The sequence below is a fragment of the Malassezia vespertilionis genome, chromosome 7 (genome assembly GCF_029542925.1).
Source record: "Malassezia vespertilionis chromosome 7, complete sequence".
In the NCBI taxonomy this organism is placed as follows: Eukaryota; Fungi; Basidiomycota; class Malasseziomycetes; order Malasseziales; family Malasseziaceae; genus Malassezia; species Malassezia vespertilionis.
This window is the reverse complement of record NC_079253.1, coordinates 402,379-427,902: the sequence shown is the minus strand read 5'-3', so window position 1 is coordinate 427,902 and position 25,524 is coordinate 402,379. Positions and strand designations below refer to the sequence as shown.

Below are 25,524 nucleotides of genomic sequence, written 5' to 3'. Positions count from 1 at the left end.
GACAACGAGGCTATCGGCCGATTGGTGACGTGGAACGGCACGCCCGATCTAACACAGATCGGGTATACCATGCCGGGTTTTGTCCCTCGCAGCGTCGCGGGCACGAAACGGCCGCATGCACACCGCTGCGCGCCGCAGCCGGTGCCTCCGAGTGCGAGCGTGGACCCTACAGTAGAGCAGATCGAGGGCGCGGCGCCTTTGGCGGCGGTGCTTATGAACTGGGTGTCGCCCTGGTGGTGTGCACAGCGAACGGATCCGCTGGCGACCATGGTCAACGACGCGGTGAAAGCAGGAACACGTACGTTACTGCACTGCTGACCCTAGCCATACATGCAGCGCGTATTGTGGCATGTGCAGGTGCGCACGCGCTTGGGTGCACGTCGGTGCACGACGTCGCCGCCGCACTCCGCCATTTGGCGCCGCTCGGCGCGGTAGAGGTACGTTTGGCGCCTGCTTACCCGTACCCAGCCCCAACCGCAGTGTCAAGTTGCGTTTCATGCCCCTTGCCAGCCGAGCACTGTATTTATTGAAAATGCTGTAGAGCACGCGAGCGATGCACTAACGATTGCAACGTCGCTCCTTGCCGTGTTGCATAGCACACCGCGCCCGCACGGCGGACAACCACGCATCTATGCGGTATACCCACCGTCTGAATATGGCACCGCACCTGCTGTGCCGCCTACGACGTGCATGAAGCATGCTTTTGTCGTGCTGGATCCGGACGCAGCACAAACGCTGACCCGCTTCTGGGGATGGGACACGCCGCGGGATTGGCTCCCAAAGCAAGTCCCGGCCGCTGTGGCGCATGCCGTGTATCACCATTTGCGCTGCCTCCCTATTCACCGCTGGAAAATTCTGGTCGACGAATACATTGCATGGCACCGTGATTTAGTGCTGCAGAATACAGAGGCAGCCAAAGCGCGTGCTGCAAGGGCAAGTATTTCCTTACAACTATATCCTCTGCATACAATTGTTGCCCTGGCGATGGGCCCGCACGAAAGGACACAGGCCGCGTACAAAGCGGCGCTGGCGCGGCTGCTGCCGAACGGCGTGGATTACGTGGAAATGGATGCCGGCCAAGCCTGTGTGTTTGTGCGCTGTGCGACGGGTGCAGCAGCTGCTCGTTTGGTCACCCTTGTACGCGAGGGCGTTGCAGACCTGGGGGTGACAAGTGCGAGCATTTTGGAGGGTGCAGCGCAAGAGGCGTACTGGGCGCGCGTCCCTGTGCGTGTACGAAATCATGCGCTGCGGCGTGCAAATGTAAAAGATTAAAAAACGCAAGCGCCTTGTGTCATTGCAAGTTCTGTAGCCGGTAGCATCGACAAGAGATGGCCGTCTGCGTATACGTCGTACGTCTCTGGGTCAACTTCGATCGTAGGCAATGCGGTGTTCAGTTTCATGTCCTGTTTTGTAAGCTTGCGGCACCCCTCGACAGGAATGCAGTGCTTCTGGATCCCATAGGTGGCCATAGTCGGCATACTGGCCTTGCTCACAAAGTTGACGCTGTTGCGGGCGGCGCAGCCGGGCTGGAAGCCCCAGGTGCGGCGCAAATAGATGGGCTGTACAGTCGGGATACTTCCGTTGTTGTCGCCAATGTTGGCCATGGCAATTTGTCCTCCCTTGATAATCATTTCCGGGCGCGTGCCAAAGTTGTCCGGGCGGTACAGGACCAGATCAGCGAGCTTTCCCACCTCCACAGACCCAATAACGTGGCTAATACCGTGCGAAATGGCGGGGTTAATAGTATACTTTGCCACGTAGCGCTTGATGCGCTCATTATCTCGAATTTGTGTGTCGCGCTCGAGCGTTTTGGTGCGCAAAGGGCCGCGTTCGACCTTCATCTTGTGAGCAGTGCGCCAAGTGCGCGAGATGACCTCACCAACGTGCCCCATGGCCTGCGAATCAGAGCTCATCATGCTAATCGCGCCCAAATCCTGCAGCACATCCTCGGCGGCGATCGTCTCGGCGCGGATGCGCGAGTCTGCAAAGGCTACGTCTTCGGCAATATTTTTAGACAAGTGGTGGCACACCATCAGCATGTCCAGATGCTCGTCCAGCGTGTTGACTGCGTATGGGCGCGTCGGATTTGTCGACGAAGGCAGCACGTTCGGCTCGCTGCATACACGGATCAGATCAGGAGCGTGGCCGCCGCCAGCGCCTTCGGAATGGTACGTGTGAATGGAGCGCCCATTGAATGCCCGGATTGTATCTTCGACAAACGCACACTCATTCAGCGAGTCGGTGTGGATCGTGCACTGAATATCGTATGTATCGCACACCTCTAGGCAAGTATTAACCACATCCAGCGTCGCGCCCCAATCTTCGTGCACTTTCAGGCCGCCACATCCCGCGGCGACTTGCTCGATGAGTGGTGCGGGGCTCGAGTCGTTGCCTTTTCCGGTGAGGAGAACATTGATTGGCATCGTGTCGGTGGCGTGGAACATGGTACGGATGTGCCAGGGGCCAGGCGTGCAAGTAGTCGCGCGCGATCCAGCCGAGGGGCCTGTGCCGCCGCCAATGAGGGTTGTTGTACCGCTGCCGAGCGCCTCTTCGACCATGTCCATAGACAAAAAGTGCGTGTGGGAGTCGAGTGCGCCAGCGGTGACAATCATGCCCTCGCCGGCGATTACCTCGGTGCAGGAACCCACCACCATCCTGGGCGTGACGCCCGTCATCGTGTCTGGATTGCCAGCTTTGCCGATGCCCACAATGTACCCGTCCTTGATGCCAATATCGGCCTTGACAATCCCTGTGTAGTCAATGATCAGTGCATTGGTCACCACCGTATCCAGCACGTAGCGCGACGGCCATCCCGTCGCCTGGCCCATCCCGTCGCGCAGGACTTTTCCGCCGCCGAAACAGCACTCGTCGCCGTAAACGGCAAAGTCTTTTTCCACCACCGCCCACAGATCCGTGTCTGCAAGGCGCACGCGATCGCCGACCGTGGGGCCGTACATGGATGCATACTGTTCGCGGGACATGGTAAAGAGCGCAGGCTTCTCCAGCTGGATCTCTTGCTTCACGCGCTCTTTAAGCTCCGCGTTATTGTGCCGGGAGGCCGTATCCACCAGCACGACCTGTTTCGAGTCGCCTGGCTCAAATCGGATCGCGGTGCCAGCGGCAATGTCAAGCTTGCGCCCTTCTACAAGCTCGCGTGGAAACACCATGGCGCGGTTCACTTTCAAGAGCGGGTAGTGCGAGCCGACTTGCACGGCGCGGTCGCCCGTGTTGGTCATTCTTGCGTATACGCGCGAGTACTCGGGAAATGTAACAATGGGACTCGCCTTGGGATCAACAATCACCTCGCCAGGTACGGGGCCTTCGGGGCCGACGAGCCGGGGAAACAGGTTCGAGTCCGGGGGAGGGATGCCGGAGCCGTACATGGCCGCCTCCAAGTTTCCGTTTGGCGTGCAGATCGGATCGGTGAGCGTGACCAGGAATGTGCCATCCAAGAAGGTGCCTTCGACCATGACATCGTGCAGGATCTGTGCGACACCAGGCATGACGTGCCGGAACCCAAGGATGGTTTTGCCGTGCTGCATAAGGGCGGCGACTGTGTTGGTCCCGTCGCGAATGCGCTCATGAAGCACACACGACAAAAGTGCAATGGCCTCTGTTACGTTGAGTCGCATCCCGCGCGACAGTCGCTGCTGCGCAAGCAGCCCAATGGCGCGCAAGTATAGTTTATCGCGCTCACGCGGCAGTAAATGCATCGTAGGAAGCTCGGCGTGTGCCGTCAAGTGAACAAAAATGCCACGTGCATGTGCATGTTGGACGCCACGCGCTGCTGTGACTCGGCATCCCACTATGCTGATCAAGGTCAAGACGCTGACCGGAAAGGGTATGTGGGCTAGCAACTCATGGCAGAAATTGAGCTGGACATTGATGCGACAGACAAGGTACGCCGCGCGCAATCTTACGCCAGATCACGCGGATCAAGGAGCGTGTAGAAGAGAAAGAGGGTATTCCTCCTGCACAGCAGCGCCTCATCTTTGGCGGGAAACAAATGTAGGTAGACTACCTGTATGCTGACATCAGGAACGACGAGAAGACGGCCAAAGATTTCGGTATCGAGGGCGGCTCGGTCCTGCATGTACGTTTGCAGCGGTGCTTATCCTAGCTTGTCCTTTCGTTGCGCGGAGGACGTGGTAGGTTGTAGTATGATATACATGGAATCGGGCAGAGGCATGCAGAGCGTGCCGCGGCCTACCGCGTCTATCGTGCACGCACACCGCCGAACATGGACCCACGATGGCGCGTCATGTGGAGGGCCAGAACTTTCCTCTCCCCATGCAACGCCGCCACTCGGGGCGGATCGCGCAGAAGCGCGCGGAAACGCCAGAGCCCACGCACCCAGCAAAGAAATTTAAAGCTATAGCTGCGCCGAAGCAAGTGCATGCTGAGACGAGCGCTGCAGGAAAGACGTTGCTTGTCGGCGACGCTTTGCCAAGGCTCGCGCTGCCCGACCAGTACGGCGACCCCGTAGCTGTGCACGAGCTGACCAACGCTGTGATATTCACGTACCCCAAGGCCAGCACGCCTGGATGCACGAAGCAGGCGTGCAGCTACCGCGACGCGTACGGTGAGTGGGAGAAAGACGGGTACAGTGTATTCGGCCTCTCGAGCGACGCGCCGAAAGCGCAGCACACGTTTGCCACGGTGCGTATGCCTACCGCTGACCGTAGAAACAATCGCTGCCCTATCGTCTACTGAGCGATCCGGACCGCACGCTGATCGGTGCGCTGACCGGGACCAAGTCCAAGACCGTGCGCAGGTACGTTGCGAGCGAAACTAATATAGTCATTTTGTGGTCCGCAACAAGAAGCTTGCGCTCTCGTCTGTCGGTGTTAAACCCGTCGAGGTATGTCGCTGCTGTGCTGCTGACACCAGAGCTCCCATGCCGCGCTCCAGTTTGTCGAATCGTAGCTACCAGCCAATCCCGCGCACAATCTTTTGCACGAGCGCGCGACGTAGAAACTGCTCTCTTGCCAGCATACGGGTGTGTTTGATAAAATGGTCCAGCGATAAGTGCTCTGCATGCAGAGCACGGCACAGCTGGTACAGGGTATCCTCGATCGCCTGATCCTCCGCGACCAGCTGCAGCAGCTGGTTCTCGACAATGCTCGTCGCAACCAGCATCGCGTCCACGTCCGTGTCGCGGCGTTGCTCCATCTCTGCAGTGCGCTCGCGCGCCTCGTCAATGGTCGCGCGCAGTTGCTCCGCGTTGGTCATGCATACAGCCTTGACGGCGTGCAGCCGCTGCATCTCGTCCTCGATCGCAGGTTTTCCGCGCGCCAAATCCTCCTGCAGGAGCCGGAGCTGTGCATTGGCGTTTGTCATCGAAGAGCGCAGCTCTCGCAGACGCGCTGTGAGTTTCGCATGCACCGTGGCATGCAATGCGACAAGCTCTGGATTCGGAGGACGCGGCGGCGTCACTGCGCGGTGCGTTTCCGGTGCCGTACGCACAAGGTCGGGGCGCTCGGGCCTTGGCGGCGCGGTCCGGAGTGTATCAACGGAGCCTGGCTTGGGCGGACGTTGGGGCTTGGGCGTGCTCGGCTGCGTGCTCGGCTGCGTGCTCGGCGCCTGTTTTGCGTACACGGGCGGTACCTGCGCAAAGGCAGTCTGGCACGCATGCACGGCCTCGACAATATCGGCGCCCTCTGGCTTGCGCTCCCACACACGCAAGTTGTCGACCGTCACACGCCCACTCAGCTCAACAGACGCGCTCTGCCGGACAAGCATGTCCTGCGTCGGCACCACGTACACGATCGGTGCCTCTGTGGGGTACGCATACGGCAGCCACATATGAATGGGTATATTATACACAACGCCGTGGTAACACACAGGAATCGTGCCTCCAACGCACAGCAAGAGAGCCGTGCGGCCGTCGTCGTAGGCTGCGGTGAGCGCAAATGCCACGTACTGTACACCTCCGTGCGCGGAGACAGCCCCGGGAAAGTATCCATGACACGGTCCACATCCATGTAAATCCGCTCACGCTGTAAATACTGATATAAGCTTCGCTATCCTACATACCGGGCCACACACTTCGCGCAGCCATTGCTGCACGGCGCGGCGGTCCATGGTGGAGTGGAGGGAACACGTGGCTACCTACGCGACTTTTTTGAGCGCAGGGCGCGCACGAGCAAGTCCATGTGGCCGCGCACGACGCCTTTTTTCTGGCCGCGATGGTTGATGAGGACCTTGGTCTTGCCCGGCGCACTCGCGCGGTCGAAGACCACTACGTTTCCGGTTCTTCCTGCGCGCGCAGAGCGCCCCGCGCGGTGCAGGAGCTCCAGTGCATTGTTATTCGCAGCATGCGCAGACGCAGTGCTCCCGTGCCCAGCATCCGGCAAGAAGACATGGCGGACCTGGGCCCCGAAATCGAGACCCCGCGAGAGGAGCGAGGTGGTGATTAGCACGCGCGGTGCATCCTTTTCGTGCACAAGCCGCGCATAAGGGCGGTGGAGGAAGCGCGCCACGCCTGGGTCCGTGCGTGCAAACCTGGACACGTCGTCGCCAGTAAGGGCGATGTGGTCGACGTTGCGCTCGCGCAAGTAGGCGCTCAGCTGCTGGACTGCATGGCGTTTGTCGCGGAAAATGAGGACTTGGTCGCCGTCGTGGCTGGGCGTGGTAAAGATGCGGAAGAGCTGTTTGAGCACGGCCATTTCTTTGGAGCCGCCGGGGTCGACAAAGGTTGCGGTGAGCTTGGGGGGAAGCAAGTGCAGGTTCGGCGATGCGAGCGTTGTGAGCAACGGGACGTGCGCATCGAAAAACTTGGTCAGCGAGCGTGGAATGGTGGCTGTGACATACACAGTGTCGGCGCTCGCGCCGGCACACGCATTCAGCACACGCACCGTATCTGGAGAAAAGCTACGGTCCATCAGGGTATCCGCCTCGTCCACGACGATGCCTTGCACGTTGGCAAGCGAAATCGGTGTGCGGTGCGTGGGGTCAAGCATTTCTTTGAGCCGCATCGGCGTAGTGACAAGGATGTCGGGTGAGAGCGGCGCGCCTGAAGCACGCTCGCCGCGCGCGGCGAGCTTTGCAAGCACGCCCGTCGCCATGGCGTCCCATGACGCGGTGCTGGTGCATGCGACGCGCATTTTATGGTCAGGGTGGTGCGAGAGCGCTTTGGCTACCTCGTTAATCTGCCGCACAAGCTCGTGTGTCGGTGCAAGGATGACACACCGCGGCATGATGCGCGGCTCGCCGTTTGCGTCAACGTGTGCATAGTCTGCATGCTCTCTCTCGCGTGTCGCGTGTAGTTTTTGAAGCATGGGAAGCAAATATGCAAGGGTCTTGCCGCTTCCAGTCTCGGCCGCGATCAACGTACTGCGCGCCTCTGGAGCGGATGCGGCGCCTGCGGGAAAAAAGTGCGCGAGTGCCTGTGCTTGGGGAGTGGTCGGACGCGCTTGTGGGCCGAGAAGACTATGGACCATGCTCAGGAGGCCCGCGGACAAAGGCGCAGCGTCGAATGTGCGTGCAGACTCGGTTGCAGGCGCAGGCTGTGCAAACTCCAGTGCTGGAAGCTCGCCGGGGCGCGATATTGCACGCCGCGCCTCGTCGAGGTTCGGTGTCGGCGCTCTTGGCGCCCCGCGCACGACGCGCTCACTCAGTGTATGCCGCGCCGGTGCTGCTGTTAGTATGCATCCAACCCACTTCGCGTTTTGGGCCGTGCATGCACAACTGGCGCGCTGTGCAGCAAACGCACCCCTGAAAAAAATCGGCGCATGGCAGCGGGCGCTAGGGCCACTTTTGCGCAGCACCCGCGCGAAAAATGACCACGTGCCCTACTTCTTGATGCCACGGTGGCCTGCGGTTCGAGCTGCGTCGCTGTGCTTTGCATTCAGCTGCCTGTTGCTTGTGCTCTTGTACCTGCGCACCGACCGAGGATTTCTCCGTCCGCTGCCCTCCATGCCGCCCCCGCCAACGCTGCCCGCGTATGTGCAATGGGCGAAGCAGCAAACGATGGAGCATCTGCGTGCAAGCAAACACGGCAAGACGCCAAACAAGCACCTGCTTATCGTCATGGGCAACGATGCGGGCGATCTTGACTCTGCCGCTAGTGCGATGGGTCTAAGCTATCTGCTCGCCCACGACGCCAAGCTGCGGGCCAAGTACCACCTGGGCGACGATGCGAATGTCGTGCCGCTCCTCCAGACGCCCCGCGACGATTTGGAAGATAGGAGCGAGAACGTGCTTGTGTACGACATGCTCGGCATCTCGCGTGAGGATATCCTCTGCATCGATGATCTCGGGGTCAGTATCCACCATTCTACGTACCTCTCGCCCGAACAAAATGTATCGCTGGGCCTTGTGGACCACCCGTTGCTCACCCCTGCATGGGGCGGCGCCAAGGAGGACCCACACGAGCGCCAGGTAGATGTGATTGTGGACCACCACGAAGAGCAAGGCGCTCACCTCGATGCGAAGCTGCGCATTATCCGATCGCCCAGCAACGATCCCGTCGGCTCCACCGCCAGTCTCGTTTCCAATTTGTTCCACGACTCAGGCAATACGCCGCCACATGCGCTTGCAGATCTGCTCTTGAGTGCGATCGTGCTCGATACAAAGAATGTGGTGATGCTGCCGAAAGGCAAGGCGTCCGCGGTGGACCTGGCCGCCTACAAATTCCTCCTCCCCCACTCCTCCTTCAAGACGGCCACAAGCGCAGCTTCGTTTGTAAGCGAAGCGCAAGAGCGGCTCTCGAACCTTGCTAATGCAGCTGGCGTGGTGTATGATACGAGCACCCATGCCACGAAGCACGAGACGACTGCGGTGTGGTCCAAACTGTTGCGCCAAGTCAAGGCAAATGTAGCACATCTCGACACGCATGGCCTGCTCGCGCGCGACATGAAAATCGCCGACGTGCACACTTCGCAGGGCAAAGTCCGCTTCGGGATATCGAGCGTCCCCCTCTCCCTCTCTGCGTGGCTCAGCGGTGCATACCGGCAGCACGCCAAGCCACATGATACCACCGACGCGGCGGTGGAGCAAGAATGGCGCCGTTGTTGGGTGACTATGCACGCCTGGATGCAGGAACGAGGGCTCGACATCGCTGTCGTGCTTCCCTCGTTCAAGGAGATGCACAATGGCAAGCTAAAGAGCCGCCGCGACTTTGCCATGCTGTATGCAGCGCCGCAAGGCGGCAAAGCATTTGCCGACGTGCTCGCCGAGCTGGAAGCGTGGGGCAAGCCCGGCTCCCTTGCGCCAAGCGCAACATTCCTCGATCTGCGTCCTTGGCGTGGGCAGCGGCTCATCCGTGGCGAACGCGAGCGGGTGCATGGTTTGGGCGCCGACGGCCAAGTACAGATTCCAACCGCCGCGCCGATCTACGGCACGGTGCTTCGGCAGGGCAACACGAACGCAAACCGCAAAGTGGTGCAGCCTGCGCTGGTGCGTATTTTGAAATATATATTGTAGCTATGTACACTATAGCCACGCCGGCTTGTGCTCTGGATCGAGCTGTACGCGCGACAGGTCAAACATCTCGATAAATTCTTCGTCGGCGATCTTGTCCCCGGCAAAGCGCGCGTACTCTTCAAGGATGTTGATGTGGCTCCAGCCCTGGAGGCGGCGCACACAGCCTACCAGGCACCCAACGCGATACTTGCCCTTGTTGCAGTGGACGAGCACCGGAAGATGGCGCTGGTCCAGAACGTGCACCAAGGCAGACGCAACTTCGCCCTCGTCCATCTCTGTGAACGGCTCCTTGTTCATATTGACGCGGTGGTGGAAAATGCGCAGTCCTTCGCGCTTGGCCCATTGTAGCACGTTCGGGCGGTACTCGTCGCTGGCCAAGTACACGATACTGCGTAGCTGCAGGCGCTTTAGGAATCCAAAATTGCGCTCGTTCGGGTGCCCGCTGCGGTACACGCCCGGCGCGACCATGTCAAAGTTCAGCGGTGGCACAACCATCTCCTGTCGTGCCTGCAGCACGTTTGTCCGCATCCTCCGCAACGCAGGCGGCACATCGCCTACGGGCCGCGCGCCGCGTCCAGCAGGGTCCATCGGCGGGCGTCGTGGCACGTGATAATAAAAAGAGCCCGCGCAGTGCTCCTGCCTTGATGGCACAGCGACAGGGATCGAGCGGTGCGAACCGCACGCCGGCGGCGCCCGGCGCCCAGCGGTCCAAGGCGCCACTGCCGGGGATGAGTGATACGGCATCGATGCTGCGGTCCAGGCGTGCGACGGGCGTGCCGGGCCCTGGCTACTCCGACGAAATGGACGAGTTTGAAGTCGAGACGCCTGGCGACGCGGCGCTGCACGAGCTGCCGTCGGGAATCATTATGCCCGGGATTAAGAGCACGCGTGTGATTCCAGGACAGGCACAAGGAGATGGTGTGGAGAAGCGCACGCCCAAGACGCTCAAGGCTACGAGCGGCGCGAGGCCGCGCGCGGCGCCGCCAAAACTGCCGTCGAAGGGCGCAAGTGCAAGCGTGGCGGGCCCACTGCGCGTTGCAGGGCCGAGCAAGCCACTGGTGCCGCAGCTGAAAGGGACGCCCGCTCGCGCACCGCGCTACTCGCTGCCTGTCCGCACAGAAAAGCAGGTGCGCACGAGCAAAGTCAGTGGCCGGCACGTTGTGCTCCCGATGGAGAGCCAGCTCGCTCCTCTTCCCAGCACCCCAGCCGACGAGGAAGAGGAAGATGATGAGGATGAGGAGGATGAGGAGGTAGCAGATAAGGAGCGGCTGCGCGAGGCACACGCGCCCGCGCCGGAATTTGCGCAAATGGCGGCGCCGCCCCGGAGCCAGAAGCGCCGAGGGCCGGTGTACTACTCATTCGAGCGCATGCCGCCGCATGCGCGCGAGTATACGATTTTGCCGCGGCTTACCTCCTACGCCATTTCAGCGTCAATCCATGTCCCGACACTGCTTGGGTTCCTCCGCAGAGAACACGGGATCCGGCCGCGTTTGTATGAAGGGTGTGCGTACGCCATGTACTTTAAGCCATTGCTCCCTGGGTTTGGGCGCGCAACGGTGCGCAGCTCGCGCGAGCCGAGCGGCGCGCCCGGAGACGAGAGCAGGCATGAGCGCCAGATCCAGCGCCACGAGGAGAGTGGCTATGTTGGCAGCTACTTTGACCAGGCCGACGACCAGCAGAATTTCGACACGGATGGCTATATACAGGGCGGGCGTGTGCAGGAGCGTGCGGAAAGCGCGCAGGAGCCGCCGCGCGATGCGCCGCACGCGCCGGCGATTGACGAAAGCCGCGTCGATTCCCTGCTCACCGAGATGATGGCCGAGGAGGCGCAGAGGCGCGCATCCCACGGTGAGACGCTCGAGACGTCGCATGCGGATCTTGCGGGTGCGCGCGATATGCTGCGCCAAGAAGAAGCGAACGAGGAGCTGGGTATTCAAGACGCGAACACAGACGCCAAGCCGCGGCGCAAAGTGCTGCGCATCAACGAAGCCTCGCACACGCACGAAACGCGGGTGAATGAGCAGGCTCCGAAATCAATCCGCGAGGCGCTGCAGTACGGCGAGATGGTTGTCCTTACGTACGGCGTCGTGGTCCTGTTCAACTTTACGCAAGCCGAAGAGGAGTCGTTGTTGGCCGATATCCGTGCGTCTGGTGCGGTGCTCAACTCACACCGCGAGTACGACCGCGAGTTATTCCACTACTGCTACGACCCTAACGTCCCTGCGCCGCGAATCTACAACGACTTTTTCACGTTCCGCGCGCCGAACCACCTGCTCAAAATTTCGCTCGCGCTGGCAATTGCACAGTCGACCAAGCTCTCCGAGTTTGAGGAAAGCATGCAGCGTACGCTCGAGCTTACCAGTCATATACCACGCGAGCTTGCACAGACGGGTGAGCTGCGTGTGAGCAGACGTGGCGCATTGCGCATGTCTGGCCACCTGTTCAAGCTGCGTGTGGATGTGAATTTGACGAGCGACGTGCTCGATACGCCAGACCTGTTCTGGAACGAGGCGAGCTTGCAGGCACTCTACGATGCCATCCGCGAGTACCTCGAGATTGACCAGCGCGCTGAAACGCTGAACGAAAGGCTCGCCGTTGCCAACGACCTGCTCGAGATTATTCACGAGCACTTGAACAACAATGCCATGAGCAAAATTACGTGGATCATAATTGCACTGATCGTTGCTGCATGCATTGTCGCACTGGGCGAGATCAGCGCGCGCTTGTTGGTAGCAGCCAAGTACAACAGGGGGGTATCTGTGGGGCCCAGCACGTCTAGTGAACTGCTATAGCAAGATGCTGCACATGCACGTCTATTTCCACTGTCATTTTACTCGCACACCTAGCCATCACTGCCCTGCGTCGTATACATCGGTGCCGCACAGCGCACGGTACTGCGATTAGCCTTGCTTTACCTACCTGCGCCAATCTCCTCGTCCCTGCATCCACATTCGCCACCTCGGTCAGACATGCCAAAACGCACCACTTCCAGCACAGAGCGCGGCACGACACGCAGCGTGTCCACAATCTTCTCTTTCTCCAGCGCCACTAAGAGCACGCTATCCTGCTCATCGGCCAGCACTAGCACTCGCTTAGACCAAGGAGGGCTATCGAGCCGCGCCGCATGCTCTACAGCGGCTTGGCTTCCCACCACGGGCTGGCCGTGCGCCGGTGCATGGTCAACCAGCGTCCAAAGCGCGCTATCCTGAGGCGCATCCTCTCCCGACGCCACCTCGCGCACATACTCCGACGCGCGGATCGATTGTAGGAGCACAGCGCCGTCTACATTCGCCTGTACGTACAGCGGCACCGTCATGGTAGGTGGAGGCTAGACACGTGACGATCCGGCCCCCTCTTGCCCTGTGCAACGATGCCAGAGAGCGACGCGCCGCAAGCGCTTGCCGGCGTGCACAGCATTGCGGCGATGTTGAACCATCCGCGACACCTGCAGCACCCAATCGACCCCAGCGCTGGGCGCTTCGGCGCGATCGGCAACGCTTCACAGCTGGTGCCGCTACCTGAAGGCGACGCCAACGTGATGGATGCCTATATCCATGCATACGAAGCCAAGTACAGCCGATTTGTGCATGAGCAGGCGATGCAGTCGGAAAAGAGGCAGGGGAACGCGGGCGCGCATGTGCCGCGCCGCCTGCCGCCGCTGAGCACCGTTCCCCAGGTCTTTTTCAGCTCCGAATTCGATCTGAGCAACCAGTATACATTCGACCTCGTCACCGAGCGGTACAAACAGAGCACAGCACTCGCTGAGGACCCTGATGCTCCGGGAGCGGAGGCTGCGCAGTACAGTGTTGTGCTAAACCAGATGCTGCAAGAGAAGCTGAGCTACTACTCGGATACGATCGAACAGCATCTCGTCGTCGAGATCGGCGCGCAGAGCTCGTCCTTCTTTGACGCGCTCGAGACGCTGCAGAGTCTCGGAAAAGAGACGTTTGCATGCCTTGGCGAGATGGAGACGCTCGATCAACAGGTTGCGTGCGTCGCGGCGCAAGTCGAAGATGCAGTGCGCGCCGCTACCCTCTCCAAGCAGCGCCGCGACTGGGAGGAGCGTGTGGCGCTCCTTGAGCGTGTGCGCCAGCTCGCCGAGCGCCGCGATCTACTTCTGCTCCTTGTGCAGCACGGCGAGCTGGAGGACGCGATCGCGGTGCTGGAAGAATTGCGCGTGTCTCTCTTGGCGCCAGACATGCAATCGATCGAAGCACTGCGCGCCATCTCGCCGCAGCTCGACGAGGTTCGCTCGAGCATTGCGACGACCTTGCAAGAGGAGCATGCGTCGCTCACAGAGAGCGCGATCCTTGCCGAGGATGCGCTCAAGCACTTTTGTCTCAGCGCGGCGACCGACCCAAAAGCGAGCGCGACGAGCGCATTGGACGAATCGCACGCCATGCCTGCCGTGCCTACAAAGCCAATTGGCGCTGTGCTTGGGCTTTTGGCGCGCATCCACGCCGTAGATGCTGCATTTGAGCACGCCAAGGAACTGGCAGGCGCGCGCTTCAATCGCACTGTCGCTGCGCTCCTTACGCTCAATGCAGAGCATGCTTGGGCCGCGGCGCTTCCCGATGCAGACGCCGCACGAGACATGCATCCCGTGCTCGTGCAACTCCGCGATGCGGAATGGCCCGCGTACAAAGTGTCGATTGCTACGCTGTTGCGTGCGCTATTGCTTGCCGCACAATGGAACGAGGCACAGTACGAGGCACAGCGCTCTACGGGCGTTGCGCTTGATTCCAGCGCTCTAGCGCTTCTCGCGGCCTCTTCGCAGACTGCTTGGGCGCGCGCACAGCGCATCGCAACGTTTGCATTAGCGCCGCGCGCTCCGCGGCTTGCCGCACTGACACTCGAACAGTACATGCCCTACTTTATGCTTCTTTGGCGCTTTATCCAGCTCGTTGATGCACGTGTGCAGCGCTCTGTGGTGGGCCTGAAAAGTGCCGTGCTTGCACAGACCAAAGCGTTCCTTGTACAGCAACACAAGGCGCGTGTGGAGCGAGCAGTGAAGGCCGTAGAAGATGAGATTTGGTCGCCGATACCCATTCCTCACGACATTGCGTTGCTTGTGCAGCGCATGCACGATGCTGCAGCCGCCGATCCAGACGTGTATTGCTGCGCGCTGCAGCTGTACGACGAATCGGTATTGCCTGCGGAGCCCACAGAACCCACCGAACGCACAATCCTTGTGCATGGCCACGCATTTCACATGGTGCGTGCGACGACGACGGTGCTGCGTCTTTTGCAAGACTATGCACGCGCCGTGGTGAACTTGCCCATGTTTGCCGCCGAGACGCTGGGATGGTGTGTCGAGTTCTTGAAGCAGTTCAACTCACGCACTTGCCAGGTTGTGCTTGGCGCAGGTGCCATGCGCTCTGCTGGCCTGAAGAATATCACGGCGCGGCACCTTGCGCTTGCGTCGCAGTCGCTTTCGTTTATGCTAACTATGATAGTGCCACTGCGGAAACTCATCCAGCGCCACCTTCCACCGGCACAGTCGGTGCTGCTGACCGACTTTGACAAGCTCCAGCGCGATTTCCGCGAGCATCAGCATGAGATCCATGCGAAATTGGTGTCGATTATGGGCGATCGCATTCAGGCGCATTCGCGCGCGCTGCAAGCGCTGCAGTGGAATGCGCCGCTGCAAGACGTGGCGCCGAGCCGCCCAGCGCAGGACTTGGCACGGGAGACAGGCACGCTGCATCGCGTCATGACCCAGTTCCTCGAGCCGAGTGTGGTGAATGCGATCGTCGGCAAAGTATTCCACGATATTGATATGAGTATTGCCGCTGTGATTACGCGTGTGGATATGGGGACTGGTGATGCGCTGCGGCGGATCACAACTGATACGGAGCATATCGCACAGAAACTGCGAGACTTGGACGATGTTGCGTGGAAAGGACAGTATATTGCAGATGCCGTGAAGAATAAACCGCCGCCGCGGCCGGTAGCGACGCCGCGTACGTCGACAGAGAAAAGCGAGACGCCACTGGCGTATCTGCCGAGGTTTGGCATTGGAAAGCGGCTTCCTGCGACTTCATCGCCGCGTTTGAATCCGATTGAGTCATTTGAGCAGCCTCGGCCAAGCGTCGATGGAAGGGGTGCGAAGGAGGGAGAGAAAGAAGAGGATGCTCGGAGAGGGAGTGTCCAGGAGGCTGTCCCGAAAGAGGGTGTCCAGGAGGCAACTCGTGGCACTGCCAAGGAGACTGCTCAGGAGACTGTCCATGAGGCTGTTCAAGAGACTGCAAAGGAGACTGCCAAAGAGACTGCCAAGGACTCTGTTCAGGAGACTGTTCAGGACTCTGCCAAGGTGGCTGTTCAAGAGCCTGTTCAGGAGACTGCCAAGGAGACTGCCAAGGACTCTGCCAAGGAGACTGTTCAAGAGCCTGTCCAGGAACCTGTCCAGGAGACTGCCAAGGACTCTGCTAAGGACTCTGCTAAGGACTCTGCTAAGGACTCTGCTCAGGAGATCGCCGAGGACTCTGCCAAGGAGACTGCAAAGGAGACTGCAAAGGACTCTGTTCGGGACTCTGCCAAGGAGGCTGCTCAAGAGCCTGCCAAGGAGACTGTCCATGAGGCTGTTCAAGAGACTGCAAAGGAGACTGCAAAGGAGACTGCAAAGGAGACTGCCAAAGAGACTGCCAAGGACTCTGTTCAGGAGACTGTTCAGGACTTTGCCAAGGAGGCTGTTCAAGAGCCTGTCCAGGAGACTGCCAAGGACTCTGCTCAGGAGATCGTCGAGGACTCTGCCAAGGAGACTGCAAAGGAGACTGCAAAGGACTCTGTTCAGGACTCTGCCAAGGAGACTGCCAAGGACTCTGCCAAGGACTCTGCCAAGGACTCTGCCAAGGACTCTGCCAAGGACTCTGCCAAGGACTCTGCCAAGGACCCTGTTCAGGACTCTGCCAAGGAAGCTGTTCAAGAGACTGTCCAGGAGACTCCCAAAGAGACTGCTCAGGACTCTGCTCAGGACTCTGCTCAGGACTCTTCCACAGAGATTGCCAAGGACTCGGCTCAGGACACTGCTAATGATCCCATTAAGGACTCTGCCCCAATCACTGTCCAAACGCTGAGCTTAGCTGCCTCCAAAGACACCGATGCAAAGCGCACCTCAGGCCTTACATCCGAGCTGCATCCAAGTCAAATACCGCTTACCCACACTACGAATACAAACCCACAAGAAATGTTGCACACACAGCGCACTGCAGCGCCGGAACCTGCACACCAAGCAATGCAGCCTGCAACGCAAGCGCCGGAAACGTCCTCCAAGTGTGCAAGCACAAACGAGCCCACTGTGCCACTCGAGCACCCCAACGTCTTGGGAAAAGATGCGCTTGTAACAAGCCCGCCTGCTTTGCCCCGCACGCCTGCGAAATCACAGCACGTTCCCCCCATTAATACAAGGCATGCCTCCGATGCTGGTTCCTCGCCCGAGACGCCCAAGACCCCGGGAAAACGTGTTTCGCTCCAGCAGCGTTTGGCAGAAGCAGCAAGAAGACGCGGCACACGTACGGTGTCGCAGCCCACAACGAGTCCCGTGAAGGAGGATGAAGCGATGGGAGCCGAGAACGTGCAGGCACCCGACCCAGTGGATGCAGCGACAGACAAGGAGTCTATTTCTGCGCCCAAAGTGACGACGTTGGAAGAGACTGCCGAGGCGCCGACTGTAGGAAAAACGGCCGAGGCATCGACTTTTGACGCGCCAGCCAACCTGTAACCCTGTCCTATCGTCTATAGCTATATACACTTATCATCGTCAATACGCGCAGGCACCGATCGCTGTCCCCGCCCACGTCCTCGACCCCCCCTAGCCCCAGCATTCTTTCCGCGCCGTCCACGCAGGGATTCCTGCTGGACACGACGCGATTCTTGGTCAAACCAGCGCTCAAACGCCTCAGCCTCCTGCTGTTCTTGCAGGTGCCGCTCCCGCGCATGCTGTTCTTCGTGGATAATTTGCGCAAAACTCTTGGGTGCTTGCTGCGACGCTTCCTGTTCGAGTGCCGCATGCTGCTGCGCCTGGATCTGTGCAAAGGAAAGCGCCGAGGGCGAAGCAGGCGATCGTGCGTTGGGAAATCCCGCCGTAGGCGCTTTCCACGAGCCAGATGCCTGCTTGGGCGACGACGTATTCCATGCGACTTTGCCCGGAGCTACAGGCAAAGATTGCTGGAGACTCGGCTCGGGTGCGTGGCGCTGTTTCTTGCGCTCTTTCTGCGAGACGCGCGCGGAAAGTTGCATCGTCGCGAGCGCCTCTTGCGTCTCTGTAGTGACGCTCGGCAAAGACGATGGCAACGCGCTCGGCTTGCGCGGATGCAACAGTTGGTGCGGCGCAAGCGGCGAGTTGGGCGTCTGTGCATCCAGATTCCAATGGCGCGGCTGTTTGTCGGCAGACACGGGCAGCACAGCCGGCGAGCGCACCTTGGGCTGAATGCGCTGGGTGACAGTTTGCCAGTTTTCCGCGTGTTGCTTTTCCTCCTCGTGCGAAGGACGCGCCTCGTCGACGTCGTCCATGGCAAACAAGAGACTCTCGTCTCCTTGGCTCGCGCAGATCTGTGGACTTTTGCTGTCCGCCGCAGCGAGGACGGGCGACTTGGCCCATTTCGCGACTTTGAGGCATACAAGGTGCAGCGACGGCGGGGGAATGTCTAATGCGTCCACAAATGCTTGGTGCTTGAGCGTGAGTGCCAAGAGATGGTCTTTTGCAAGCGTGCGGCTCAATAATTGGTCTTGTTTCCGCTGGATGTAGTCTTCCAGCTTGGCCATATTGAGCCCGTCGAGCTCGTTCAAGTAGCCCGACTCGAGCAGCGTCTCGAGATTGCGTGCTGCATAATCCATGCACGCCTCGCTGAATGCCACGGCATTGTACTTCGCCGAGTCGTAAAGGAGTGCACCGACATTGGTCGCCTTGACGCGCTGGCGGAGCAGTATGAGACACAGAGACTGCAGCTGGTCGAGCAAGAGTTCGTCGGCAAGCTGCAGTACGTCCAGGACTAGATCGATAAACTGGTCGGGCCCCACAGCTTGGTCCGTGCCGTGGAAAATGGCGAGGTCGCCTTGGGAGTACAAAAATACAAGGCCAATCCGAACCACGCGCCACGGCTGGTGCTCGAGATTGATGTATACCGTGCCGGTATCTCCCCGCGATCTGTGCCACTCGTAGAGCGAGTGGAGCATGGGCGAGCGGCGAAGAAAAAACGAGTGGCAGGCGACGTCGCGATCGGCTAGCTGGAGGACAGTGTCCAGCGAGGGATCGTCAGTGTTAAGCGCGCCTTTGGGATGCACAGCGACGCGGTCAAATACATGCTGCAACGCGCTTTGCATCGTCGGTTCGGGCGTGCGAAAAACACCGGAAAGCAGTGCGCGGTACAGCGCGTCAAGGTGCAAAGAGCTGGAGAGCATGCGTAATTCGGGGAGGACAGGCGCCGTCGTGACGCCCAAGGCGCGGCTCACAGAGCCAATCAGCATGCCGAGATTGGCAGTCCACACCGGCGGCACATCGTCTGTGTAGATATACTGCAAGAAGAACATGGCGGAGATCAAGGAGAGGTCCGGCCGCTGGATCACACAAAGCCCGTTCTGATCAAAGGAAACAGCGACGCCGAGGAGGGGGTCGGCAAGCGCGGCTTTGTTCCATATCGCGGTGCGCAGTGATGGAATCCGTGCAGCAAGCATGAGTTTATGCGCAGGGACGTAGTACTTTCCCGTTTCGACGACAAGCAAAGCGTCGCAGCCCGCGTGTGCAAAAGTGTCGGGGAGCTGGATGCATGGGTACTGCAGTTTCGGGCGCAATTTGACCGCATTGGATACGAGTGTCTGTGCCTGGGTTGCATAGCGCCGGAGCATATTGCCTTCCATGGCATCGTCATCGCTGTCAGAGTCAGAGGCAGAGGAAAGGCGCGAATGGTGCGCATCGGAGCTGTTTGAGATGGAACTGCGCGCGTCGGAGCTGGCATCGCTCGCATTGCAATCGCTGCGCGTGCTGTTCATGTGTGGAAGCAAACGCAAGAGCTCTGTCTCGAATGGGCGGCCGCGCATGGGAATTTCGCGGAGTTGAGACGGCGCTTGCAATGCAGCAAAGCTGCCCGTATCGTTGACCACCACACGCACAATCCTTTGCAAAAACGGCACAGACTGGAACTTGGACGCACGAGCTAACGTCGACTTGCTCTTTATGCTGTCGTTCCGCTGCGTCCGCAAATATGCATGCCCTGACGCAGTGCACAACAGCAACATTCCATCTGGCCCAATCGCCACGTCCCGGACCGCGGAGAATTTTCTGCGCACGGACCATACGAGCTGCGGCTTGGGCGCCATGGCTTTCGTAGTGGCGCCGCGCAAATCGGCGGGATGCTCCAGCGTGAAAGTGAACAGGTCGCCCACGTCGGAGAGCGCTGCAAATGTCGTGCCCGAGCTTGTGAGCTTGGCAATGGTGGGTTTCGGCTGCGTTTGCCGAGGGCGAAAGAGCGATGTGTCCATGGAAAGACGCGCGACGGGAAAAGAGATGCGAAAGTGTGCGTCGCCGTGGAGGACAGCAACGTCGCCGCTGGTAAGCAGGCACGCGGTTGCAAACTCTGTCGCGACGACTTGGCGCACAGGTTGGCTAATGGTCGCGACCTTGCGAGGAAGAATTTGGACGGGCGCGGCGCTGCGATCGTAGCCGAGCTGTCCGGTATTGGTGCCCCATGTATACACGGCGTCGGACGTGAAGGCAACAGAGTGCAGCCTGCTTGCCGCACACCCAAGCACAGTTTCACGCTTCAAGTTGCCAAGGACTCGGCGCGGCGTGACTTGCAAATCGAGTTCCGTGCCGCTCACGCTGATGCTCATCCCAGACTGGACCTTAGTCGGAGCGCTGCTGGAGCGGGCGGTGCCTGTGGACGAAGCTACTGTGCCGAGACCTTCCTCAAGCACGTAGCCAAGCTGGCCCATCCTGTTAGACCCAAACGTATAAAGGGCGCCGTTCGATGTCACCAACATAGTATGGTCCTGGCCCACTGCGGCGCACAAAGCACGCTCTTGAAAGTCGCGCAAAGGCTCGTAGGCGGGCAATGTCTGAGGCATGCGGCCCGTACGTGCCTGTGTGCCGATGCCGCATACGTATACATTTGCGCGGCGCTCGTTGGTGACGACGACGCTGTGCCACTTTGACATGACTATATCGTGCACTCGCGGGCGGGTAAACCGTGCACCCGGCACAGGCTGAGCATCGCCACGCGCCAGGTAATCCATGCACTTGTCCAGATCCTGGACGGATTGGGCTTGGGTTTCTGGGCGCCGTAATTTTACACGTTCCGGCAAGGTATTGTCGTCGTGGCGCCCGAGGCCAAGCGTATAGTTCCGATTCGCTCCCCACACAAACAAATCCATGCCATCGGTGGCGTCTTCTGCACTGGGATGCGTTCCTCGCACGGTGAGATTGTACAGATCAAAGGGCGCGAATCCCTCGTGATCGCGCAGAGAGGTATCCACATCTGGCCGCTGTAAGAGGCGGATTGCGACGCGCAGATTGCCCGCATACAGTGCGCGGTGCAATGCGGTCCAGCCGCTCTCCTTGTCCTGCAAATTAAGATTTACTGAGGGATGTGTGAGCAGTTGCTCGAGGTAGTCGTGCGCGGCGATATCGTCGCTCGAGGCAAGTAGATGCAGGACTGTGCGTCCGAAATAATCGCGGCGGTTTACTTCGGCAGGTGCACACGGGCCTTGAACGGTGCTGTGGCCGCTTCCGTGCGAGTGCGAGTGCGAGTGCGATGCGGGCAACTGTGCTTTATCGGCATTGCGTTCAAGAGGGCCTCCTTTCAGGACGCGCCGGAAGCGCGGCAAGTCTCGGACATGCCAGCAGTCCAGAAGACTCGGGACTGACAGCATCGTCCGTGTAAGACGTGGCCGTACCCAAAGTTTGCTATCGAATGGCAATCGCCCGATAAATAGACGCGTTGCCACACGCGTGTAGGCGCTTGGGCTGGATACAATCAGCGCGCACTTGCGTGACTACATGTGCTCACGTGGCAATTAACAGGTTGTGCACGGACCACGGAGTCGGTGAGGATGGATTGTGCGATGAGGGTTGGACATAATGTATACTATATAGGGCGGGTTTAGGGTGCGTTTCCATGTTATGCCTAGCACCAACTCACTGACCCGACGTCTTTCGTTATTGATCGGCCGGCCCATGATGGAAGGCGTGCTTGAAGAGGAGACGTGCCACGAGGCATTGCCCAAGCAGCCGTCCCCGCTGATCCGCGGCCTGACCCGCAACCGCGCCTCTTTTTTCAGCATGAGGAAAGACACTAAGCGCAAGCGCTTCAGCTGGGCGACGCTCCGCACTGCGCCGTCGATCCCTGAAGAGCAAGATGCGGGCGAGGTGCGTACCGCAGACGGCCCAGCGCCAGAGACAAGCATCGAGGCCGTGGCGCAGAATAGGGTCCAGGAAGCCGTGGATCCTGCGATAGCCGTCGTTGAGTCGCTCGGACCCGTGCAGGCGCCGATCACACCGAGTACGCCCCTCGGCCTCGTGAATGCAGACACAGGAAACGAGTCGCTTGCAATGCTGATCCAGCGCGCGACAATGCCGCCGTGCCAATCGAGTGCGGCGGCGTCGGTGGCGTAGCGAGCGAGTATGCTCTATGTCTTATGGACACGAATGCTATCAAGGGAACCTTGATTTTGCAGAGCGTGGTCTAGTGGTTAGGACTCCTCATTTACACTCCGCAGCGAACTGAGGCGATCCCCGGTTCGATCCCGGGCGTTCTGATTTTTTTTTCTTTAGCGTAGTGGCAATACAATCGTTGGCTCTATGCACCACTATAGCATCATGCATTGTTTATGCACCGGCCTTCCAGTGTGCGATGTCACCGTCGACCATCTCGTACGTCTTGCCTTTCTGTGAGAGCTTGCCGGCGGCACGCACGGCATTTTCGCTGCCGGCAGCTTTGAGGTCTTCAAACGACATAATCTCGCCACACACAAACTTGTTCTCAAAGTCGGTGTGAATCACACCAGCGGCCTGCGGCGCCTTGAGACCGCGGCGGATCGACCAGGCGCGCACCTCATCGGGCCCGGCGGTGAAGTAGCGAATCAAGTCGAGACTATCATAACCACTCTTGGTGATCTTGGGCAGCGCACTTGCAACGCCCTCGCCCATGGTTTTGAGGTACTCTTGCTGTCCTTGTTCGTCTTCATCCTTCACGTACAGCTGCTCCTCAAGTGCGGCCGAGAACGGAATCAAAAGATCGCCGGGATTGTTCTGGTCGATCCACTCTTTGATCTTGGGGAGCCATTTATTCTTCTTGCGTGCATAGTCGCGCTCGCTCAGGTTGACTAGGTAAATGACAGGCTTGGCGGTAAGCAGGCGCAGCGTGTTGATCAGTTCGACCTGTGTGTCAGCGCATTCAGCTCCATATATGGCATCGCGGTTCAGATAGAAACAATCATCTCATATGGACCTTGTTCGGGGTCCTCAACGAGCTGGGTTTATAATCAAGTGCACTGCACTCTTTATCATCCTAACCGCATGATGCAAGTCGCATACGTACCTCCTTGCCGTTCCAGTCTCCCTTGCGCACGTCCATGTCGTCCTCCTTGAGCACCTTGAGAATCTTTTCAATAACGGCGACCTCCTCCTTTTTCTTGCGGTCCTCGAGCGAGTTGTTCCCGGCAGATCGTGCGTTCTTGCGTGCCTCATCAAGCGCTTTTTCGGCCCACTCAATATCCTTAAGGCGCAGCTCGGTGGAGATGATATTCATGTCGCGCGTTGGGTCCACATCGCCCTCAACATGGATAATGTCTGCGTCGTCAAACGCGCGGATCACCTGGAAGATCCCATCCACATTGCGCACATTGGACAAGAAAGAGTTACCTAGACCGACACCAGTGCTTGCACCGGCGGTAAGCCCCGCAATATCGATACATGTCAAAAACGCGGGCACCTCGGATTTGGGCTTGTAGGCGTCGACAAGCCAGAGAAAACGGTCGTCAGGGACAGGAACGCGTGCCTCTTCCGGCTCGATCGTCGCGTATGGAAAATTGGCCGCTTTGCCGAGATCGCACTTGGCAATCGTGTTGAACAGGGTAGACTTGCCGACGTTGGGCAGGCCGACAATGCCCATCCTCAGGTTATTCGAAGGACGGCCCAAACGCGGCTTCTCTGTGGTAGCGGCAGCCTTCTTTGGTGGCATCTTTGGTACTTTGAGTTTTTTGGCACAAGTGTGGGAGGTATGTAAGGCTCGCGAACTAAGCGGGTTAGTCAATCTTCGTGCAAACAGTGCACGCAGCATCCGCAGCGCGCCGAGGCGGCCGATGCAGACAAGAAATGCATCACGTGGAGAGATGCACATTTAGGTAAGCAATGTGGCATGCAAACATCGCGTCGCTTCCTATCTACAACACCATGCGTTGGCTGGCTAGTGTGGCTGTGTTGGCTTTGCTGGCTGTAGCATGTGCCGCAGAGGAGACTAAGAGTACGTGCAAGATGCCCTGAAGCTAACAGAAGATGCGTATCCGACATTGGTTCCAAGGCAGGGTGGAGGTAACCGCAATGGAGGAGCTGGACTTGGCGGCGGTGCCGGCGTCAAAAGTCCCTTGACGGGCACACTGCAGTCCATCTCCGGCTATGATCCTCCGGAATCGGTGAGCAGCACTGGCACACCAGTTCCTCCGCCTAAAGGCTCGGTTTTGTCGACCCAGCAGATCGACGGCTACTCGGAGGCAGCAAAGCTTTCGAGGCAGGATGGTGCGATGGTCTCCATAGACCCGACCTTTGCATACGCCGCTGCTGCGGTTGTCTGTGCGGGTGCATTCTTTTTGTGATGCACTCGCGTGTATATATACGCGGCGCCGCATTTCATTGCGGCGATGAACATTGTAGCTGAGATACATTACGAAAGCCGCATCGCTAAACATGCTACATGAACAAATCTGCGGCGCATGCCGTACCGAGTGCCAGATCGCGCCATATCGCATGCCGATGCTTTTGCGAGGCGGCGCGGTCCTTTTGCAGTGCGTCGCTGTGTGCGTGTGTGCTTTGCGGCACTGCGCCTTTGGAAAAAAAGTGTGTGAGTGTTGCGGGCTCGTCGATCCAGCGCACCGAGTAGGCTCGCGAGGATGCCGGCAAGGGCGTGCCCGCGAGCGAGGTGCGCAGCGCATCGTCTTCGCCGCCGCCGCTCGCACGCGCCTCCAGCAGTGTCTTGGCCGTGGCCCAACTAAAGCGCACAATTCCTGCCCAGCCAAAGAGCGGGTCGAGTGTCTGGTGCAAGTACTGCACGGTGCGTGGGTCGCCGGGGTAGCCGCTACCGGTCTCCCAAGCATCGCTGTCTTCTGCACGCTTGCGCTTGTCTCCCGGCACGCCCAGCTCGGGTAGACTCGGCAAGCTCGGCTCGGCGTACGTCCAGTTTTCCAGGCACCGATCGCGCGTGACCTTTGCCGCAATACTCGCAGCGCCAACAACAGGATATATAGCATCTGCCTTGCGCGTCACAGTCCACTCGATATGCGGGTGCCGCGGGAAATGGGACCGCAAAAGGCGTGCGTACGCATTCGGCTCGCCGACCGTGTCCACAAATATTTTTGTGATATCAACGCCCGAGTCGAGTATTTCCCTTATAAGCAGCACGGTAGAGTCGCTGCTTTGCGCATTCAGATTATGCGGGCGTCTCCGTAGCATGCCTGCGGCGATATCCTGCGGCGACATCACCCGTACTGCCCAACCAATCGTCCCGTTGTTTTCCAACAGCGCCGCCAGCAATCCATCGCGTTTCTCCGCAGTGAGTGTCTTGGAGTCTGCTGTGAGCTGTGTGGACAACGCACCTGCAAACCCAATCTCGTGCAGCTGCTCCTGTGCATGCTCGGGACAGTACGCGATTCCATAGACGAGCGGCCCTTTGGTCAATAAAACGCAACGTACCGAGCACGGGTCCCCGCCCCGCTTCGTCTACACCCAGCACGCAAGAAATACGCTCCGATCCCTTGCTTACACAGCCGTCGGGAATCGGCGAAGTGTACGTGTACGACGCATACAACGCGCCGTCACAAACCGACGGTACAACCGCCGCGTCCATGCAAGTGGAGGTGGAGCAAACGACGAAAAAAAGCATCCTCTCCCCT

The 25,524-nt window shown here is 59.4% G+C and overlaps 13 protein-coding genes and 1 non-coding gene across 14 annotated transcripts; 6 read left to right on the top strand and 8 right to left on the bottom strand.

Annotated features, from left to right (window-relative positions):
* Positions 1–69: 69 nt before the first annotated feature.
* Positions 70–1,168, top strand: MVES1_003496 (uncharacterized protein; the record flags this gene model as incomplete). The annotated part of the gene is given in 4 exon segments (XM_056208312.1): positions 70–298; positions 325–437; positions 481–1,137; positions 1,157–1,168. The coding sequence occupies 4 exon segments, from the start codon at positions 70–72 to the stop codon at positions 1,166–1,168; spliced, it is 1,011 nt and encodes a 336-aa protein (XP_056064287.1).
* A 100-nt stretch (positions 1,169–1,268) lies between these two features.
* Positions 1,269–3,713, bottom strand: URE1 (urease; the record flags this gene model as incomplete). The annotated part of the gene is made up of 1 exon (XM_056208311.1): positions 1,269–3,713. One exon carries the CDS (start codon positions 3,711–3,713, stop codon positions 1,269–1,271), a length of 2,445 nt encoding a protein of 814 aa, XP_056064286.1.
* Positions 3,714–4,926: 1,213 nt separating this feature from the next.
* Positions 4,927–6,084, bottom strand: STP22 (suppressor protein stp22 of temperature-sensitive alpha-factor receptor and arginine permease; the record flags this gene model as incomplete). Its single annotated transcript, XM_056208310.1, has 3 exons — positions 4,927–5,897; positions 5,924–5,999; positions 6,037–6,084. 3 exons carry the CDS (start codon positions 6,082–6,084, stop codon positions 4,927–4,929), a joined length of 1,095 nt encoding a protein of 364 aa, XP_056064285.1.
* Positions 6,085–6,107: 23 nt separating this feature from the next.
* Positions 6,108–7,683, bottom strand: MRH4 (RNA helicase; the record flags this gene model as incomplete). Its single annotated transcript, XM_056208309.1, has 2 exons — positions 6,108–7,636; positions 7,659–7,683. 2 exons carry the CDS (start codon positions 7,681–7,683, stop codon positions 6,108–6,110), a joined length of 1,554 nt encoding a protein of 517 aa, XP_056064284.1.
* Positions 7,684–7,917: 234 nt separating this feature from the next.
* On the top strand, positions 7,918–9,426 carry PPX1_2 (exopolyphosphatase; the record flags this gene model as incomplete). The annotated part of the gene is made up of 1 exon (XM_056208308.1): positions 7,918–9,426. The coding sequence occupies one exon, from the start codon at positions 7,918–7,920 to the stop codon at positions 9,424–9,426; it is 1,509 nt and encodes a 502-aa protein (XP_056064283.1).
* A 9-nt stretch (positions 9,427–9,435) lies between these two features.
* Positions 9,436–10,014, bottom strand: MVES1_003491 (protein-tyrosine-phosphatase; the record flags this gene model as incomplete). The annotated part of the gene is made up of 1 exon (XM_056208307.1): positions 9,436–10,014. The coding sequence occupies one exon, from the start codon at positions 10,012–10,014 to the stop codon at positions 9,436–9,438; it is 579 nt and encodes a 192-aa protein (XP_056064282.1).
* Positions 10,015–10,070: 56 nt separating this feature from the next.
* On the top strand, positions 10,071–12,218 carry sif3 (Sad1-interacting factor 3; the record flags this gene model as incomplete). Its single annotated transcript, XM_056208306.1, has 1 exon — positions 10,071–12,218. One exon carries the CDS (start codon positions 10,071–10,073, stop codon positions 12,216–12,218), a length of 2,148 nt encoding a protein of 715 aa, XP_056064281.1.
* Positions 12,219–12,337: 119 nt separating this feature from the next.
* MVES1_003489 (uncharacterized protein) lies at positions 12,338–12,742 on the bottom strand (the record flags this gene model as incomplete). Its single annotated transcript, XM_056208305.1, has 1 exon — positions 12,338–12,742. One exon carries the CDS (start codon positions 12,740–12,742, stop codon positions 12,338–12,340), a length of 405 nt encoding a protein of 134 aa, XP_056064280.1.
* A 54-nt stretch (positions 12,743–12,796) lies between these two features.
* On the top strand, positions 12,797–17,146 carry MVES1_003488 (uncharacterized protein; the record flags this gene model as incomplete). The annotated part of the gene is made up of 1 exon (XM_056208304.1): positions 12,797–17,146. The coding sequence occupies one exon, from the start codon at positions 12,797–12,799 to the stop codon at positions 17,144–17,146; it is 4,350 nt and encodes a 1,449-aa protein (XP_056064279.1).
* A 20-nt stretch (positions 17,147–17,166) lies between these two features.
* MVES1_003487 (uncharacterized protein) lies at positions 17,167–21,291 on the bottom strand (the record flags this gene model as incomplete). The annotated part of the gene is made up of 1 exon (XM_056208303.1): positions 17,167–21,291. The coding sequence occupies one exon, from the start codon at positions 21,289–21,291 to the stop codon at positions 17,167–17,169; it is 4,125 nt and encodes a 1,374-aa protein (XP_056064278.1).
* A 250-nt stretch (positions 21,292–21,541) lies between these two features.
* MVES1_003486 (uncharacterized protein) lies at positions 21,542–22,033 on the top strand (the record flags this gene model as incomplete). The annotated part of the gene is made up of 1 exon (XM_056208302.1): positions 21,542–22,033. The coding sequence occupies one exon, from the start codon at positions 21,542–21,544 to the stop codon at positions 22,031–22,033; it is 492 nt and encodes a 163-aa protein (XP_056064277.1).
* A 59-nt stretch (positions 22,034–22,092) lies between these two features.
* On the top strand, positions 22,093–22,177 carry MVES1_003485. The gene has a single exon. It is a non-coding gene; the product is annotated as a tRNA-Val (tRNA).
* Positions 22,178–22,246: 69 nt separating this feature from the next.
* MVES1_003484 (uncharacterized protein) lies at positions 22,247–23,600 on the bottom strand (the record flags this gene model as incomplete). The annotated part of the gene is made up of 2 exons (XM_056208301.1): positions 22,247–22,798; positions 22,959–23,600. The coding sequence occupies 2 exons, from the start codon at positions 23,598–23,600 to the stop codon at positions 22,247–22,249; spliced, it is 1,194 nt and encodes a 397-aa protein (XP_056064276.1).
* Positions 23,601–24,325: 725 nt separating this feature from the next.
* Positions 24,326–25,478, bottom strand: MVES1_003483 (ribonuclease H; the record flags this gene model as incomplete). The annotated part of the gene is made up of 2 exons (XM_056208300.1): positions 24,326–25,299; positions 25,325–25,478. 2 exons carry the CDS (start codon positions 25,476–25,478, stop codon positions 24,326–24,328), a joined length of 1,128 nt encoding a protein of 375 aa, XP_056064275.1.
* Positions 25,479–25,524: the final 46 nt, after the last annotated feature.